Here is a 19385-nt window from a genome sequence, read left to right as displayed (position 1 = left end):
TTTGGTTGAAGTGATAAGTTCTTTTACTAAAGGCTGCTGGCTGCAGTGAAGTCAGGCTAGAACTAAATTTCTCACATTAAAAGGTTACAGATTTTTCTCCTCTTCCCAGCCCTCCCCACAGGACGAATTTGTCTTCAGCCATTGAAGAGCCACATAGATGTTTTGAGAATGTTGAGATGTTTGGGATAGTCAACATTCCAATCTCAGGATGAGTGGCCTGGAGAGGTGGCACAATCTAGTCCTGTAGTTTCCTGGTCTTCATCAAGCTACCAACCCCACCCGTATTTCCCATCACATCCCCATACATGTTTATTGCCCATTTATCCTCCTCTCCCCTTGCCCCTTCCCTCCTAACCTTTGATGGCAAGATCCCAGGCATGATACTGACTGCAAACTTCTTCTAAACATTTACTTTGGACTCTCATTCTTGTATTCAGTTGAACCAGCATCACTCTCACTGTTTTGTTTCAATCTTATGTCTACAGATTGAAACTGAGCTCTGATAATATGAGTTCTAACCCTCTCACTGTATCTGTGTAAGATAACAATTAAATGTTTCTGTACTATCTTATGTTTGGAATGTAATTAAATTATTAAAGTTCAATATCTGAATATGTGCTTGAAGCATAGTCCATTTCATCTTTTAAGCAGAATCCTTTGCTGAAAATTATCTATACTGCCTATAAAAGAAGTCTTTTATAGGTAGAACAGAAATTTAGTCCTAACGTGCATAAAACCTAATGTAATGTTGTTTGAATCCTGCTCTATATTGTCAAAGAAAGACCAAATCTGAAGGAGAAATGTGTATAAGCAATTTTTATTAAATACATTAAAGTATTAATATTATTTTAATGGGAGAGTATTTGATTGCTATTATATTAAATATTTTAATATGTTTATTGACATATTAAACAGTTTAGTGGATGATGAATGTTCTCCTTGTATACATTGTTTTATATAAAATGGCACTAAAATACTGCTTTGATGTACAATGTACAAATTGACAAGAAAATAGTAAAAGAAAGAAAGAGAATGAAAGTTGGAATATATAAGAAAAGTAGGCAGCTATATATTCCTTTAGTTTTTAAATTCATTTTGCATTTTATGGTATAAAAGTGGATGTAGTGGATGAATCTCTTAATAAAAGCTATCTTGATAGATTATTTAATCTGATGTCCATAAATAGATTTTCTGCATAATATTTCATTCAAATGTCTTTTCCCTTGTCCAGGGACTGCATGAAAATGGGAGAAGTGGATGGCAAAAAGATTGGATGTACTGTCAGCTTGTTGGTGTGTATCTCTTTGATTCTGGATATGTTGCTATTTCATATTAAAAATATCAAAGCTTAGTTGAGAAGTATATTCTTTAACAGCCTGCTTTCCAGACAGATTAAAAGTGCAAATTCCACTGCACAAGTAATGTACAGCAATGAATTCAAAGCCTATTTTAAAATAATACAATATTTATGCTACATTGAATATATATTGATAGTTACCTAGTCAGTGTTTTTGGAAGTATATGGGGAGGAAAGTGCAAATCTATGAATAAAGAGATATGTGAGAGCTTGTATTTTCTACTAGACTTTTCAAAAGGACAGAAACAACAGAGATTATTCTACTAGCCAAACGTAATGTTTTATAGAGAACTCCAGCCCTGCTGGAAGTTCTGCTGCTTTTCCCAATCCAATTGCCTGTTTCCAGATACTTCTACACAGCCGCTGGCATTTTGGTGGAAGGAAGGGAGAAGGAATGGAGTGATCTGTATATGAAGTTTCTGTTTCCCTGCAATCATGTAGTGTGGGAGGGGTTTGGTTAGGATTGCTTAAAATAGCTGGTTTTAAGTGAGAAGCTTCAGTTCTTGCCTAGATCTCTTGTTACCTTTCAATAAAAGTTCCTTTTGGAACAACTTCAGTTTCAAGGGTCCTGCTTTCTTGGGAAGATTGGAGAGGCAAGACCTTACATTAGGCAAACTGGTCAACCCGGAGAGGTAACAGCCCTACTGTGGGGACCGTGCACACCATGTCTATCCAGGACAGTGACCATAAAGAAGCTGAAGACTGCGGGAGAACCCCACCCTCCAAAATATCAAATGAGGCCCTCAATGCCTGGGTTGAGGAGAACATTGCCTCAAGTACTGCTACCAAGCCGAGGTGGTCAATCGGTGCTGAGAAAATGGAAGGTTGGGGTGGCAGAACCAAAGATGTCACCCGCACTTGTGGGAGCCAATGACCTGGTTGGAAGTAGGAGATAGGAGACCTTTATGATGAGGATGAACTAGAAGGAGCCCCAGACCAGCCCAACCAACTCCTGGGGGAAGCAATGAACCTCATGAAGGGGACCATCCATGGCATGCGAATCCAGGATGTCCAGGCTTGAGCTGCAGGCCAGTTAGGAGTACAAAAGTAGACTACTGATGAATGAAAGGGATACCCAACTCCAAAGGCATTGGCTGAAACCTCTGGGGTTACTGATGAACACATTTCCACCATGGAAGATCCACCAAGGAGACATCTCAACGCAAATCAAGGCTTGCGACTCAAGAGGAGGCTTACACCCTTAGAATGGAAGGCACCCCCTCTTGGCGTCAAAATTCAATGGGAATCCCCAGCAACTGGGATTTTTTCCTCACCCACATACTGACCTGCATGCAAGAGTATGGGAAGGATCTCCCTACAGAATATGCCGAAATCAGGGTTGTCACCCTGGCTCTAGAAGGATCAGCTACACGTTGGATGATGAGCCTTCATAATGCACCAGAGCTCCGCAACTTCAATCATTTCATGATAGCCCTGAGATGGATTTGAGGACACCCCCTAGCTGACCACAAGGCTAGAGACCATATAAGGCACATCAGACAGGGACGCCATCCAGTCACCAAGCACATAGAAGAGTTTTGTTATCTGACTTGCCACATAGATGGGCCAGAACCAATCATGAATTGGTTCAAAGATGGCTTGAATGATCACCTGTACAATGCCTGCATTGCCCGAGGAGCCCCAGTCCGCCTGCACAGCTGGTCTGTCTTGGCTGAGGAAGTGGAAATTGACCAAGCTCGAAACAAGTATCACATAAACCGCTCCTAGAAGAGATCCCCCACCAGAAGGGAGGAAACCAAACCTCTCTCTGCCTCACTGCGCTCAGCCGCCTGCTTCCATTGTGGGAAGGAAGGTCATCGGGCAAATGAGTGCTATGTGAGAATGTCCACCCAAAAGGGAGAGAAACAGGTTGGAGGGAAACCCTCAAAGTCACCACCGCATTCCATAGATATCACCCTGAAGACCCATGCGGTCATTGAGTTCCCACAGCTATGGTGCAGGGAACTCCGACACCTCTGGTGGAGGAACCCAGTCAGTCAGAGAGCTACGAAGACCCTTTGGTGAGTGGGGTTGTCAAACCCTTTACAATCCCTATAGAACTGTTGATTACAGTAACGGGGAGAAAAGTAAGACTTAAGGCTAAACTGGAATGCCTTTGTTCATTTAAAAAAAAAAAAGCAAGAGGCTAGAAACATCCAAATTTGTGCTATTTATTTCAAAAGCCAAATAGCTGTCAACAGCAAGAGCTTGCCAGAGTCTGAATCCTTGGTGACATTTTAATTGCAGGGTATTTTTTCATCTAAGGCATGGACTCCAACTGCTGTTTTCTTCCATTACTCTTTTCAAAATGGACTCAGAATCTGGTAAACACTTTACCTTCAATCTCAGATACCTTTGATTAGATTTTCCTGAAGTAGAAGAACATAGGCGTGACTTACAATCCTGCTTATCCCTTTGAAAGACTATTCCAGTTTTTCAGCTCATGAGATCAAAAGGCTAGCTTTAGCCTGCAGTATTCTTCTGCAATTCTGTTTTATTTACATTATGTAATGTAGTCTTTTCTGACTATCCACAAGAATATGTTTGATACATTGCAGCGATGCTTGTGCCCACAGGGATCCTGTGTGGATTTTCTGTAAATATTACAGGCTGAAGAGATGTGAAAGTCAGAATCTTTGGAATAATCACCGGAACAAATAACATATCAATACACAATTCTATTTGACTATGGTCTACTTTTATAATCACATTTCTCCATTTCCTTCTTTATATAACTTAGTTGAAAAAGACTAAGTTTTGCTTCAGGAGTTTTTTAAATATAATTTTAGAACAATTCCATGTCTAAAAATAGTATTATTATTTAAAATAGCTATTTGTAATGGCCAAAAATTGAGTCAAGGTTATAATGCTCAAAGTTTTAATTTAGTTATGTGTAGCACTTTGTTTAGAAATATGTTTTTTTAATGAAGCCTCATTCATAATATGCAAATCATTTAGTATTTTTTTAGTATTTATTTGATTTGTCAATCGCTTACAAGATACAGGTATAAGAAGAAATATAGTTTTGAATCCATGAGATAGATACTTATTGAAAAATAAAAAGAAACAATAGGACAGGGACAGTAGGCACGATTGGTGCACTTATGTACACCCCCTACAGGCCTCTTAGGAAGGGAGTGAGGTCAATAGTAGACAGTCTAAGGTTAAAGTTTTTGGGGAAGAAACCACAGAGTCAGGTAGAGTATTCCAAACATTGACCACTCTGTTGCTGAAGTCGTATTTTCTGCAGTCAAGTTTGGTGTGGTTAACCTTGAGTTTGTGTCTATTGTGTGCTCTTGTATTGTTAGGCAGTCATTAAGTGATGATAGAACAAACATAGATTTCAGTTGTTAGTTGGTATACATGCATATGTGAATTAGTTACAAATGTGTTTCTAATCCAGAATGCAAAACAAACAAAGGAAATAGTACTAGAAAAATCCACAAACAGGAGAGTTCATTCCTAATTACAATATGACTCTTACTTGAAAAAAATCCATCTTCTTACCAGGACAAATATAAAAGTTATACCTAGTAGAGAGATGGGAATAAATCCATCATCAGCACACAAGGTACACCTGGTTTCTAAGATCAGCAAAAGTTCTTTTGGTAGGTATAGTCAGGTATTGCTGAACTTTCTATGTCACATACCTGTAACATATGCTTCGTTATTCAAATAATTAATCAACATAAATTCCCCCCAAATCTACATAGGTTGTCTATTGCAAGACCATTCAATTTGTTTAAAGCTGTAACATTAGCTTTTTAGTCCAGAACTGCAGTAAAATTGTTACAAAGCTGGACAAAGCATTCAGTCCCTTGAATTCCCAATCATGATAATCACATTTGCCAGATTTTTTTGGAACCTAAATATTGTTTTTGCTTTTAAAAAGATGGTCAAGGGAATGAGAGGCAACTAACAGTCTGTCCTTGACCTCTCATTCAAATAGCCATTCTGCTCCTGAATTTAGGTGGCATGATTTTGAAAGAGGTTTTTTTTCTTTCCTTCCTTCCTTAGGCTATTCTGTTCCCATTTCTACACTTTAAAAATGCTGACAAGCAAGGAAGAAAAACAACCAAACAACAGCTCCACTACTTCTGATAATATAATTATTGATTCTAGTTGTGGGGGTATGTTGTGAGGTTGTAAATGCCTAAAAGCTTAGGAAAGTAGCCTATTTATCAATTAGGATTTTTAATATGTTATGTACACATGTCAGTCATACTGTCATGCCCCTGGTGGAGACTGACTCTGAGGAAGAGGAGGAACAGCCAACAAGGGGTGGAAGTGTGGCTCCAGAAGTGGTGGAGGAGACTGGGGAAGGGCAGAGGTCGGCTGAGCAATCAGAGGAGGATCCAGGCCCATCCCCTATCCATCCTAGGGCATGCAGGGAGGAGAGGATCAGGGTAAAACATGGTCTACTTGGGAGGAGAGGGCCATGATCCCCTTCATAGGTTGCAGGTGTGAGATTTGCATAAGAGTTTGGACCTGCATGCTAACAGCTGCTGGAGACAATTAGTGTTTTATTTCTAAAGAAGGTTTATCTTGGTTGGCGTTCTTCCAACAGACTGTCCCTGGTTATCTTCCTGAAGTTGGCCATTATCTATCCTGGTCTGTCATGGAACTTTATTCAATGCGGTTTGTTTTTGTTTTTTGCTTCGTTATCAGCTCTTTGAATTTGAACTGTGTTTCTTTCCTTTGAAATATTATTCTGAAAATAATTTACTCCTCCACTGTGCACAATTAAACAGTGAAGCCAAGTTGAAGGCATTAAAGGACTTTTAGTTACATTTTGGGTTTTGTTATATTTCTGATATACTTCGGGTCATCACACATACACTTTTTTATTTAATTTTTAAAATATATAATAGTTACTTAAGATTTGTGAACAAATATTCACATCCTTTTCAGGACAGAGAACAGCAGAGTTGAGCTGGGTGATTGTAGAATATAATTATATTATCTGTTGTAATGATATTTCATAATTTTCCTTGGTTCCAGAATTTCTATAAAACAGAACTGAATAAAGAAGAGATGTACATTAGGTACATACATAAACTATATGATCTGCACCTAAAAGCACAAAACTTTACAGGTAAATATTTTTTTCACATAACCTGGACAAAATATTTTTGGAAATATTCTAAATGTATATTACCTAGATCTCTGTTATTAGAAAAATTGGATGATAATGTATTGTTCTATCTCAGGAAGTGGGAGAAGCACATTTTATTCTTCAGGTACCAAAATAACTTGGTTGGATAAGATACTGAATGGATACTGTAGACCAGGAATGTCAAAATCACTACCTGCAGCCTCTGGACCAGATGCATCATATGCTGGCCACACCCTAGTGAAGGGGGGAAAGTTGCAATATGTCACATGACAACATGTCATCGTGAGTTTGACGCCCCTGCTGAAGACCATTATGATAAAGGTTGACTTATGACTGTAATGTAGCCTGCCCATTATGGTTGCAAGTTATGATGGTGAGAGCCTTACTTAATCCCTCTTTTCTCCACGATGTGGTTGTTAAGCGGAGCATGGGTGCATCAGAGAGGGGAAAACCTTAGAAGGCCTTGTTCTAGCCCAGGCCTACACTTGCAGCACCTCTCCACTCACTTGATCACTTACCTTTTCAATAAATCTTTTTCAAGAAGCAACCTTTTTACTGCAAGGCCTTCTTACACAGAAACCCCTTCCGCTATTCTGGAAGTGAGTGCCAGTTTTGAAATCAGTTGCAATGAATTGTGGCTGCTCAGAAAGATCACCCACTTCTTGGATGTGCAAAAGGGTTGCTATTATATAGGGAGGCTGAGAGGTGGAGCGTCCAGCTCTCCTTCCCAAATATGATCTCTGGTTCTTTTCTCTGTTCCTTGACCACCCCATACAGTGGAGGCCATGTGGTGCCATCCCAGAAGCATAAATGATCTGTAAAAGATGGCTATAACATTATTTTTAAGAACCCTTACTGCAAATAAATATGTAAATATGAATGTTGCATTCAACTATCTCAGAAAAGAATAATTTGGGAGTGGGGTAGAGGTGGTATTCAGCAGGTTCTGACCAGTTCTGGAGAACCGTTAGCAGAAATTTTGAATAGTTCAGAGAACCAGTAGCGGAAATTTTGAGTAGTTCAGAATACCACCTCTGACTGGCCCTGCCCCCATCTATTCTCTGCCTCTCAAGTCCTAGCTGACCGCCTGGGTCTTCTTTTGTTGCCCTGAACAGGAGAATGGAGCTGGAAAACAGGTTAGTGGAGTGGGCAGGGAATAGAGATTTTGCAGTGTCCTTCCCCTGCCACGCCCACCAAGCCACGCCCACGGAACCGGTAGTAAACAAATTTGAATCCCACCACTGGGGTGGGGAGGGGGGATGAGTCTATCTGTTAGGCTCAAGGAACCTAAAGAATGACATTAGGAGTGGCTTCTGAGTAGTTTCCTTATTGTTGCTCACCTATAGAAACAAAACTTGCCATACCTATGTGCATAACTACCAGGTATAGCTTGAAGGAGAAGTCCACTTTTCTACATATCAAAGATTCCAAGCTTCTTTATCGCTTTGCTTGCTGGGAAAGAGATCTCACTCATGCAACTTTGGCCTATATTCCATCACACTATCCTCCATCTGCATTTAGCATGTTATATTTTATTTATTTATATATCAAACCTGCCCATCTCCCTCACCCATTTCCTCTTTCTTTTCTTGTTACCCCTATTTTGAGTAGTAGTTCAGAAATGTTAATATCTATTTTTGATTGATCATTATTCAAACTCTGCAAAATATGGCTAAACTTAACTGTAGTTTATCTGAAACAAGCTGTCTTAAAACCGTTAATGAAACTGTTCTCCTTCTATAATCCAGTGTCAAGATTAATAATAATTTAATATTTGTTTTTTTATTTAACTAAATAACAGTTAAATAAAATCAGAAGCAAAAGCACTGGTCTCCTGCAGAAAAAAAAGAAAAGGAGAGAAACTTGAATAGGCAAAGCTTGTTTCATTCTCTTTACTTTATCCTGACATCTATATACAATTGCAGTCTTAACTCCAAGGAGCAAATCATTTAGTAACCTATCAATTATTTATGAAATATATATTTTTCTGTTAACTGTGTATACATTAAAATTGTTTCATGCTTGTTTGTAAAACTTGATAGAGGCTGCCTATACACTCTTGCTGTATGATGAACTGTTGGAATGGTCAGACAGACCACTGCGGGAATTCCTAAGCTATCCCATGCAGACAGAATGGCAGCGCAAAGAATTTCTTCATCTCACCATCATCCAGAATTTTGACAGGGGAAAAGTAAGAAAGTTTTGGCTGCTATTTTTCTTATTTGTTACTACATTCTTTTGAACAATTAATTATTAATATTGCTTGCCATCTATTGTTTGAGATACAGCATATTTGATATGCAAATTAAATTGCATATAATCATATGAAATCTGAAGTTGACTGTTTTAAGGGAAATACTGAACCTGTACCCCATACACATATTTCATTTAATATATATTTTTCAAGATAGGTTCAAGTTGTTTTTTTAAAACAAGGATGATTCATCTTTGATCCAACATTTGTACCTACTGTGTCCTGTATTATGTATTTTTAAATTCTACGATGTTCTTAAAATGACAGGGTCTTCTTCAATAAAAAAAACAAGTATATTTCAAATTTGATTGTTTTAGCTAAAATTTGGTGCACTCAATTGTAATGCTAAAATATGAGGGTTTGATTATGAATTTAATATATATCTATTGGTTGTTTGATTTCTGTTGTATTCTAAGCCCCTGATGAATTGGGATAGAAGAAGTCACACATTATTTCTGCAAGGGGTTTGGGCTTTTTGTTTCTTGAGCAAAATGGATGCCAGGGTATGCAATTTTATTTTGAATTACTTTGGAAACTAAATAGTCTTATACAAGCTATTCATAGTAAGATTGTTTGAAAAGCCCTGTGGGTATTCCTACCCCTTTTGTAACTAAAAGCCTCTCCTTGGGGTCTAGTTTTGTTTTATGAAATATATGCAGTGGCGTCTTTCAGTGTGATGGATAAGAAAGAATTGTAGAATCTTTGACTTTGTTTTTCTTCCTCCCTCTTCAACTGGAAGACATAGGAAGAGAAACAGAGCCTTATTACAAATATCTTGATAAATGAATACCAGTTTCATATATAGTTTTCCATGCATAGAGAACTGATAGAAGCCTCAGTGAAACCAACATTTTGCAAATAAGTGAGTTACAGACTTGCATCACATGACTCAAGTACACGGGTGTCAAACTCGGTCATGTCACATGACGTATGGTGACGTATAGCAATGATTTCTGACTTTGCAGATCCGGAATGGGCTTGGCCTGCACATGACACATTCGGCCTGCGGGCTGCGAGTTTTACACCCCTGCTCAAGTATATATTTGTACAAATAATGTCATTATGCATGCAATGTCATATGCCCTTCTCTCTGCCCATGTCCAGCTAACACTTAGTCTTCTGGGTCAGCAGTTCCCAGTTCTTGGATCATTCTGCAGTTTCATGTAAATGTTTCCTCAACAGTTACACTGATGCATAGATAGTGAGATGGATTTTGAGAATCCTTGCACTGTAGAAGTGGTTTCTCTTTAATTGTGGTATACTCTTTAGAAAAATAATACTATTTTTTTTACATTAAACTCTGTTTGGAGTGTTTTAAAATGAATATCTTAAAAAAAACATATACGTGGAGAAGAATTGAACTACTCTGTGCCCTTGCAGTGAATTGGGTCTTGTGAGAAATATTGATCATATGGACCTAGCCTACACTCATCTGCTTAAACATGTATATTTTAATCAACCTAATGTAGACAGAACCGTTGACACAGCATGTTGCAAGCACTAATCACGCAAAGATTTTGACCCCAGTAGAGAGGAAAGCCTGTGTATAAGCTCTGCTTCAAGGAGCAAAGTGATTTAAACCAGCATTAGTGGTACTTTCTTTGACTCTCCTCTATGCTACATATGCCAAATATTTGAATAAGGCTACGTGCACAGCTTTGCCAATGGCAAATTCAATAGTACATGAATGAGACAGTCTAGGTACCTGGCTAGTCAGTTGTTCTGAACATCTGTGAGTGAAATTTAATTATATTTAATGTATTGACAATATTCATACATACTGTTTCCTTCCTTTTGGATAATATTAGTGATTGTTAAGGTAGAGATTGAACTGGTAACAGGAGACACTTGAAAATTTGTTTGGAACAGATAAAAACCTTCAGATTCCTCTCTCTGATGAAACCTTCTCTTTCTTATTTGTCTACAGTGCTGGGAAAACGGTATTATTTTATGTAGGAAGATTGCTGAGCAATATGAAAGCTATTATGACTACAGAAATCTCAGCAAGATGCGGGTAATGAAACTGAATTTTTAAAATATAAATATTATTCATACAGTACAGTCTTTCACAGTTATATTACATTTTTACCCACAGTGAGGATAGCTTTGAATTTAAGATGATCCCTTGAAGCAAAGTTAGATAAAAATGACAATAGTAACCTTTAAAAAGCAAAAATATTGTGTGATGCCCAAGGCGCCTGCCTTGTTAATTTTGGGTTGTCAGTTCCAGCTGAATCAGATACTTGATAATCAAACAGAGATATAAAATTTATTCATCTTCTATGGGTGAAACTAAGAATGTAAGTGTGATACTGACTTGTTTTAAGGTATAGTATCAATGACTATTGTATGAATTTCAGCTATTGGATGGTTTAAAAAATGTAATGAATAAACAAACTAGGATTGTGCAAGTGAATCTAGGGTTATATGAGTGTAGGCTTTCATGGCTGATATCTGTTGGGCAGTGTTGGGCTTCAGGATTTAGCAACCATTAACCATTACAGAGCTTCTGATGTTTCACCAGCAAATATGGCTGGCATCTTCAGAGGCAAGCTGGTTTGCTATACAGTCTATAGGAAACTGAGCAGCAATTGACTGGACTCTTGTCTTTATACACAAGTGATCTGATATTCAGTGACTATAGAGCCAGGAAATGAGAGGTCTAGACCACAGTCACAAAATCAATCCTGAGTTACTTCGATTTAAACAATTGCTCATCACATTCTATCTGTCATTTGCCAAAAATAGAAGAGAGGGTTTTTATAGGCATTGCACCAAAACACAAGCCAGAAAAGGCAGACTAATGTGTTTTCTGGTACAGCTTGCTAAATATTGATGCAAATCAGAGGTGGTATTCAGCAGGTTCTGACCAGTTCTAGAGAAACCGTTGTGGAAATTTGGAGTAGTTTGGAGAACCGGCAAATACCACTTCTGCCTGACCCCGCCCCCATCTATTCTCTACTTCCCAAGTCCCAGCTGATCGGCTGGGTCTTCTTTTGTTGCCCTGCACAAGAGAATGGAGCTGGAAAGCAGGTTAGTGGATCAGGGAGGGAATGGGTTTTTGCAGTAACCTTCCCCCAGGAGTGGGGAGGGAATGGAGATTTTACAGTATCCTTCCCCTGCCATGCCCACTAAGCTACACCCACCAAACCATGCCCACCAAGCCACACCCACAGAACTGGTAGTAAAAAAAAATTGAATCCCACCACTGATCCAAACTATGTTGGAGGAGGTGTGTGGTATGTCTTCTATAATGCTCGCCAAAGTATTTCAGTTAATGATTTGGAGAAGCTGAATGGCTCATCTTCTGCAGTACTTGCTGAAAGTTTCTGCATAACCTGGAGGAAGTGACTACATGAGCTCTGAAACACTTGCCAAAGATTTCAGTGATGGCATCGTTTTTCCTCCTCCTTTGGCAAGCATACCAGAGGATGCAATCATCATTGCTTCTACGCTAAACCTTTGGCAAACAGTAGTACTTCCTTCATTTTTCCTGTAACTGTGCAAAGCAGAACGCAGTTAAAGCAACATGATATAACACTTTGCATCATGAAGTGCTATGCCATAGCACTTTGTGAAATAGCTTTGAAGGAGTACTACAGTTGAACGTTTGAATCCCCACAACACCATAGTATACCATAAGTGTATGATTGAAAAAGAATACAAAAAAGGAATACAAAAAGAATACAAATCAAAAGAGAGAATGGAGGAGCCAAACAAGTGCTGTTTCTTTTGATAAATCCAAAACTCTTATCTAGTACCATTTTTATATAACCATTGGATTGAAATAATTTCTTGATATCTATAGGTATATAGATCACAGTTGAATTATATTTCTTGTTTTGCTCTTTTGATTAGTACATAAAAAGTACACACAATGTCCTTCTTTCTCATTTGTTTATTTATCTAAAGTTGATGGAAGCTTCTTTATATGATAAAATTATGGATCAGCAACGTTTGGAGCCAGAGTTTTTCAGAGTTGGATTTTATGGAAAGAAGTTTCCATTTTTCTTACGGGTGAGTATGGAATTTTTAATACAAAAGTTAACATGCATGACAGTGTTAGGCCACTACTATTAGAACATTTACAGATTGAAAACTATATACAGCACTTTAATAAAATTGTGTGTAACATTTAAACATATTTCGAAATTTTCATCTGTCTTCTGGTATTCCGCTGCTTATAGTATTCTGCTTTATGTCGCTCCTTCTCAAGATTAATTCTATTTCATGCAGTTTTCACAAATGACGAAAAGATGGCTAGGAACTATTTTCCATTGTCACAGAGATTAACACCCTCCCCCCACAAACTGAGAACTGGTGAGATAATAATGAAAAACATGCTGTAAAATCTTGAAAAGTCTGCCTACGTAGGTTGTTCACCATTTCCAGAAAAGAAGGTAGTTTAATTGGTTTTCCTGTACATTGTATTGACAACTTGATAATAGAATTAGAATAACAAAGCTAGAAAGAACCTTGGAGGCCTTTTAGTCCAACCCCCGGATTAGGCAGGAAACCTTATATCATTTCAGATAAATGGTTGTCCAATCTCTTATAAACTTCCAGTGCTGGAGAATTCACAAGTTCTTTTCATTATTATAATTATTATTTATTTATACATTTTCTCTTTACATACATATGTGCTTTGTGAACAGCATGTTTCTCTGTTAATTTGCTTACATAATACTATTGTCCCAGATCCTAGTTTCTACCTCTGTTGTCTAGCCATTTGTAAAAACAAGTCCCATGTTTGAAAGTAGTCTGTGTCTCCTTTCTCTTTTATCTTCTAGTATTCTAATATTTACAGTATTCCAATGTATCTAGAATAAATCTTACGTTGTTTTTAATTTGTCTTTTTGGCAGGAATCCATTTTGATCTGGATGAATAAATTCATTTAAAAATCTTTTAAGTCTCTCTGCCGTGATTTGATGCAAATGTTTTGTAATCTGAATTTAATAGTGAGATTGGCCTATAGTAATACTGTGCCCTCCCTCTCGCAGTGCCTAGGGGCTGTTAGGGGCTGGATGGGGAGCAATGGGCTGAAACGAAACCCTTGCAAGACCGCGTGGCTCTGGGTTTGGGGTTCGTTGGCTCAGGGAGAATTGACACCTTTGGCCTTGGATGGGATGGCACTACCCCAAACAGATCCTGTGCATAATCTAAGGGTTTTCCTGGACTCACAACTCCTGCTTGAAGAGTTTGTGCAACTGTGGGTTGTGTGCCAGTTGTGCCCTTTCCTGGACCATCAGTCCCTATTCACAGTCACTCATGCCCTAGTCACTTCCCGTCTTGACTATTGCAATGCGCTCAGGGGTGGGATGCTACCGGTTCTGCCTGGCTCTATAGAACCAGTAGCTCTGAAAAGCAGCAGACACCGAACCGGTTCTGTGTTTGCTGCTGTTTGGCCCACCTGGCTGCCTGGGCTCTTTATTTCCTGCTTTTTCAACCTCAGCTGTTTTTCATGGCGCAGCTGAGGTTGAAAAAGCAGGAAAAAAGTGGCTTTTCAAAAGCTGCGCACCCACGCACAGCACTTTTCAGCTGTCCAAGTGGTACAGCTTAAGGTTTTTTACACACGTGTGCAGCGCAAAATGTAGTCACTGAACTGGTAGTAACACTGGTTGAATCCCACCCCTGAATGTGCTCTACATGGGGCTGCCCTTGAAGAGCATTTGGATGCTCCAGTTGGTGCAAAATGCAGTGACCCACATGGTTTTGTGCAGACCCTGATGTGCACATGTATCACCTCTCCTGCGGGAGCTCCATTGGTTGCCAATTTGCTTCCAGGTGCGATTCAAGGTGCTGGTTGTCACATTTAAAGCCCTTCATGGCTGGGACCAGGTTATCTGAGGGACAATGTCTCGCCAGTCACATCTACCCAATCCATCAGAGCGGGGAGGCAGCGAATGTTGGGGGTCCCATCCCCAAGGGAGATACACCTGGTGGGACCCAGAAGAAGAGCCTTCTCTATGGTGGCTCCCTCTCTCTGGAACATTATTCCCCAGGAGATTAGAAGGGCCCGTACTAATACTCTAATACTCTTCCGGAAGGTGCTGAAGACCTGGTTCTGCCAGCAGGTCTGGGGAACCCAGAGCAGGATGGAGCCCATTAAATGGCTCATGTGATCTGCTCTCACCAGGGTGGGGATGGTTTTGTTATATCCTACTATATTAATTTATTTGATTCTTTTTATTAGTTTTTGTTGTTTTAAATGTGGTTTTATATTCTGTAAGCCGCCATGAGCGAATAGGCATCAATATAAATTCAATAAATAAATAGTACTTTATCTGTGAGGTCTGAGTCTTCTTTCGGGATTAGATAATATTTGCTTCTATCCAAGTGTTGGCATCTTAGCAATACCTCATTGTAAACTCAGTGTGTCTTTTAAATGTTTATATATTTCTGCTGGTAGTCCATCCAGGGGAGTTATCATTTGTTTTGTCTCTTTATCACCTCCATCAGCTCCATCATCTTTATTTTTTCATTTAATATAATTTTAATGTTTTCAGGCACTTTTGGTAGTTTAGCTTTTCCCAATACTTGGGAAGGATTTTTTTCCAGGATTTTTTCTTTATCGTATAATTTTTCATAAAATTCCTCAATTATTTATTTTTTATCTTTTGGAAACTGTAGGTTTCCTTTCACATCTTGTAGTTTACTTATCAGTTTCTTCCCTTTTTTTTTTCAGTTTATAGGCTAACCACGTTCCCAGCTTATTAGCATTTTCAAAAAGTTTTGTTTTGCACTTTTAATTTGTTGCGCCAATTCTTATTTTTCTATCAGATGTAATTTATGTTTTATGATTTCCATTTGATTTTTTAAAGTTTTCTTTTGTGGATCTATTTATAATTCTGATTCAAGTTTTTCATGTTCTCTTAATGTTTTTTGATGTTGCATTTTTCTTATTCTTTCTCGCTATATATTATAGCTAATCCCCTAATAGATGCTTTAGTTGTATCCCATAAGTTTTGCAGTGTTGTATCTTTTTTGTGTTTTCTTTGAGGAAGAATTCCATTTCTTTTACTATTATTTTCATAACTCTTTCTCTTTTAGTATGGATTGGTTCAATGTCCATCTCAGCCTTTACTTTTCTCCTTTCCAGTTTATTTTTATAGGGTTATGGTCAGCCCATATATTGGTTTCTATTTCTATCTCTTGTAATTTGGTTCTTAGTTCAGATGACATCCATATCATTTCTATTCTGGACCATGATTTATGTCTATTTGAATAGAATGTGTATTGATTTTTTCCTGGGGTTCATTTCTCTCCATGTGTCCTGTATACAAGTTTTTCTGCCATTTAAAAAAATGTCTTACGGGGTTTCTTTCTTTCCTTTTTTCCTGTCTTGCTGCTCCTATGGCCTAGTTTTGCATCTACAATTGCATTGAAATCTCTTATAACACAAATATTTTGATATTCCATTTCTAATATCTTCTTGTGTAGTTTTTTATACAATTCTTCTTGTCTATTGTTCGGTGCATATATTGCAATCAAAAATATCTGTTTTTGATTCATCGTTATTTCAAGCATTAAAATTCTTCCTTCATCTGCATATATTTGTTTATTTATTGACAACATCTCATTTTCCCTATCCAACTCCTTTACATACATACATACATACATACATACATACATACATACATATCTTATTCTCCTAGTTGGCCTTATTTGTCTTTTGCCCTTTCTCCTTCTCATTCTCTTTCTCTGCTTCTCCGTCTCCTTCTTGTATGTTTCTCTCTTCTCCTGTTAATTCCTCCTGCCTTTTACATTCCAGTTCTCCTCTTGTTTCTTTTCCTTAATTTTTGACAATGTAACTATTGTAAAATTCTATTGCCTTAACTAACAAGTCCAATCTATATCTTTTATTGTCCCAATTAACTAATATTCCCTGCAGTATCAATCATCTAAAATTTACTGCTCTTTTAATCAGTTTAACAGTCAAAAATTTATACAGTTTCCGTGTATCTCTTACCCTCCTTTCAGAACCACAATTTCTTTCCCTCTATTTTGCATAGATCATCTCTTACCCTTTTTAATATTTCATGTCTTGTTGATTTTTTTAACGAATTTCATATGCACTTCTCTAGGGACCTTATGTCTCCTTGCATAAATCATGCTGATTCTAAATATTTCGTCATTTAGGCCTGACTTTTATCCCTTATGGGAAGGGCAATTTCCTCCCAGCCTTACTCCTGAGTTGCCCCTTTAGTTCAGCTGCTCTTACCTTCTAGCAGCTCTGCACACACGTGCACTGGGAACAGGCTCCCCTGGGTCCTCTGCTTCACTGCTGCTAGACTCCAAAGGCTCCAAAGACAGCAACCCACCCCCAGATAGTGCTGGCCCATCCCTGTATCAGATGCAGGACCTCATCTGAATCCTCTCCAGACTCCCTGACTGGTCCCCTTTCTTCCCCACTGTCCGATTCCGCTGCCATCTGCACCAGTTGCCAGCAAACCACAACAATTTCCTTGCACACTTTCTTCCATCCAAGCAATTCTCCTCATGCAAGTTTAGTATTTTTCTTTATGAATTCATGATGGTTGATAACCAGACAGTGACCAATTTAAGAAATACAATACATCAAAGATGTGGAAATCTTATTTAAATTGCACAACTTGATGTTCCTAGAGTAGAAAAAAAGGTAAATAATTATGCTTTATTAATTGATTTGCTTTCTCAGTTTTAAGGTAAGTAAAATATCTCTTTCAGACTATGGTTATGTTTTTTCATAGGAGCTAGGGGTGAGAGGCCTGAAAACAGACTACAAATTGTCCTTGATTTATAACAATTTATTTAATGACTATTCAAAGTTATGTTGGTGTGAAAAGACTGATTCATAACCATTGCAGCATCTCGGCAGTCATGTGATCAGAATTGGGGCATTAGCATGTATTTGCGATGGTTATAGCAGCCTGGGATTTCATGATTGCCTTTCCCAGGAGCTTTTGATAAGCAAAGTCTATGGCGGAAGTGGGATTCCCTTAAAGACCAGGGAGAAAATGATCATAAAATTGGATGCAACCTGTTAAGTGTGGTTAAGGAAGAGGCAGGACTTTCAGTTAGTGACAAACAGCTCTTTATTCAGTAGACCGGTACAAAGAAGTGAGTTGCCTGTCCCACAGTTGCCTGTCAGGCAGCTCAGCTACTGAGGTTACCTCTTTTTCCCACCTGGAAAAGTGGACCAATCGTTTTAAATTACTTCTTTTCCTGCTTAGACAGCAGACTAGAGGGAAGCCTTTGCTCCTCAGCTTCCGTCCTCATTACCATATTCAACACCCATCCCCTCCTAGAAAGGGTGTTATTCAATCAGCAGTTACTTGACATAGTCACGCAGGTAGGCGGGGCTACAGTGGGTGCGACCTGACCTGCTACTGAACCTCAGTTGGTTCAGTGGCAGCGGCCTGGGAAGTCAAGCCTGCTGCCACTCTGGAGTCAGCCAATGGAAGCACCTGGAAGTTTTCTTGGCTCATGGATGACTCCACTGGAAACGATTTTCCAAGGACTTTTGCTGGACTCCTGGTTCTTCAGGTGCATTGAAGATTCGGGTTTGAGCTTAGTGTAGATGTTTATTGTTCGGAGTGTATAGGGATTTTAGTTGTTAGGGCTGTCTCCCCTTCTGGCAGTCTAAGAACAAAGTGTCCCAAGCCTCCCTGGAGTTGGTCAATATACCTCCTCCATATTTTACTGTCTTATAATTCTACTCAAGAAGGGACTTGTAATAATGATTAACTTGGCAGGGACCCAGGCCGCACCTCTTGTATAGTTGTGGGCATACACCAAGGCTCCTATAATAAATGACTGGTGCTGGTTGGTCAAATTGGTGGGTACCTCTGCATTGTAATTTGGATCTAGTCTATCTAGTTGAGACCTTAGCTTTCAGCCCATTAGCAGTTCTGCCAGGCTCCTGTTTGTGTCAGTGCTAGGGGTTATGTGCTGAACTAGAAGGAACGTATTAATTTTGGCTTGCCAGCCCCCTGGACCCATCTGAGTTAGCTCCTTTTTGGTTGACCGCATCATTCTCTCCACCTGACCATTGCTTGATGGATGGAATGGCATGGACAAAGCATGACAGATTCCATGTTCAGCTAAAAATGTATCAAATTGATTTGCTGTGAATAAGGACCAGATACCACAATGTCCAGTAGGCCATGAGTGGAGAAAAGTCTCTGCAACACTTTGATGACTGGTTCTCCCATTGTAGTGGACATGATTATTACCTCAAGCTGTTTGGAATATGCATCTACAATTATTAAAAATGTTTGACCTTGTATGGGTCCTGTGAAGTCAATGTGCACCCATGACCATCGTGGTCTGGGGGACTCCCATTCGTATGCAGGTGCGGTGGGTGGTGCTGGTCTGGACTCCTGACAAGGCATACACACAGCAACCTATTCCGTTATGTCCTTCTCCATACCTGGCCACCATACGTAGCTCCTGGCCAGTGACTTCATTTGACAATGCCAGAGTGCCTCATGTGCAGCATTTCTAATACTGGTTTTCTTAATATTTGTGGTACAATGACTCGGTTCTCTCACAACAAACACCCCTTTTGGGCTGATAATTCATGTTGGCGAGTTTGAAAATGTTTCAAATCACCCTCCACTGGTCCCTCAGGCCACCCACTCTACCCCCAGCTCAGAACTTGTGCCAAAGTTTTGTC

General features: G+C 38.9%; 1 protein-coding gene across 4 annotated transcripts in view; it reads left to right on the top strand.

Moving 5' to 3' along the window:
• The window catches only part of DOCK4 (dedicator of cytokinesis 4), a 229095-nt gene that overhangs the window by 168935 nt on the left and 40775 nt on the right, over window positions 1-19385 (top strand). For all 4 annotated transcript variants that reach the window (XM_026713144.2, XM_087933987.1, XM_087933988.1 and 1 more), the window contains 5 exons: window positions 1232-1292; window positions 6359-6452; window positions 8516-8664; window positions 10655-10741; window positions 12640-12744. In XM_026713144.2, the coding sequence (XP_026568929.1) occupies window positions 1232-1292; window positions 6359-6452; window positions 8516-8664; window positions 10655-10741; window positions 12640-12744 (496 nt within the window). The remainder of the gene's footprint in view (window positions 1-1231; window positions 1293-6358; window positions 6453-8515; window positions 8665-10654; window positions 10742-12639; window positions 12745-19385) is intronic.

The sequence above is a fragment of the Pseudonaja textilis genome, chromosome 5 (genome assembly GCF_049901715.1).
Source record: "Pseudonaja textilis isolate UNSWEBS1 chromosome 5, rPseTex1.2, whole genome shotgun sequence".
Taxonomy (NCBI): domain Eukaryota; kingdom Metazoa; phylum Chordata; class Lepidosauria; order Squamata; family Elapidae; genus Pseudonaja; species Pseudonaja textilis.
Note: the sequence above shows the minus strand (reverse complement) of the source record. Positions and strands in the feature narration are given on the sequence as shown.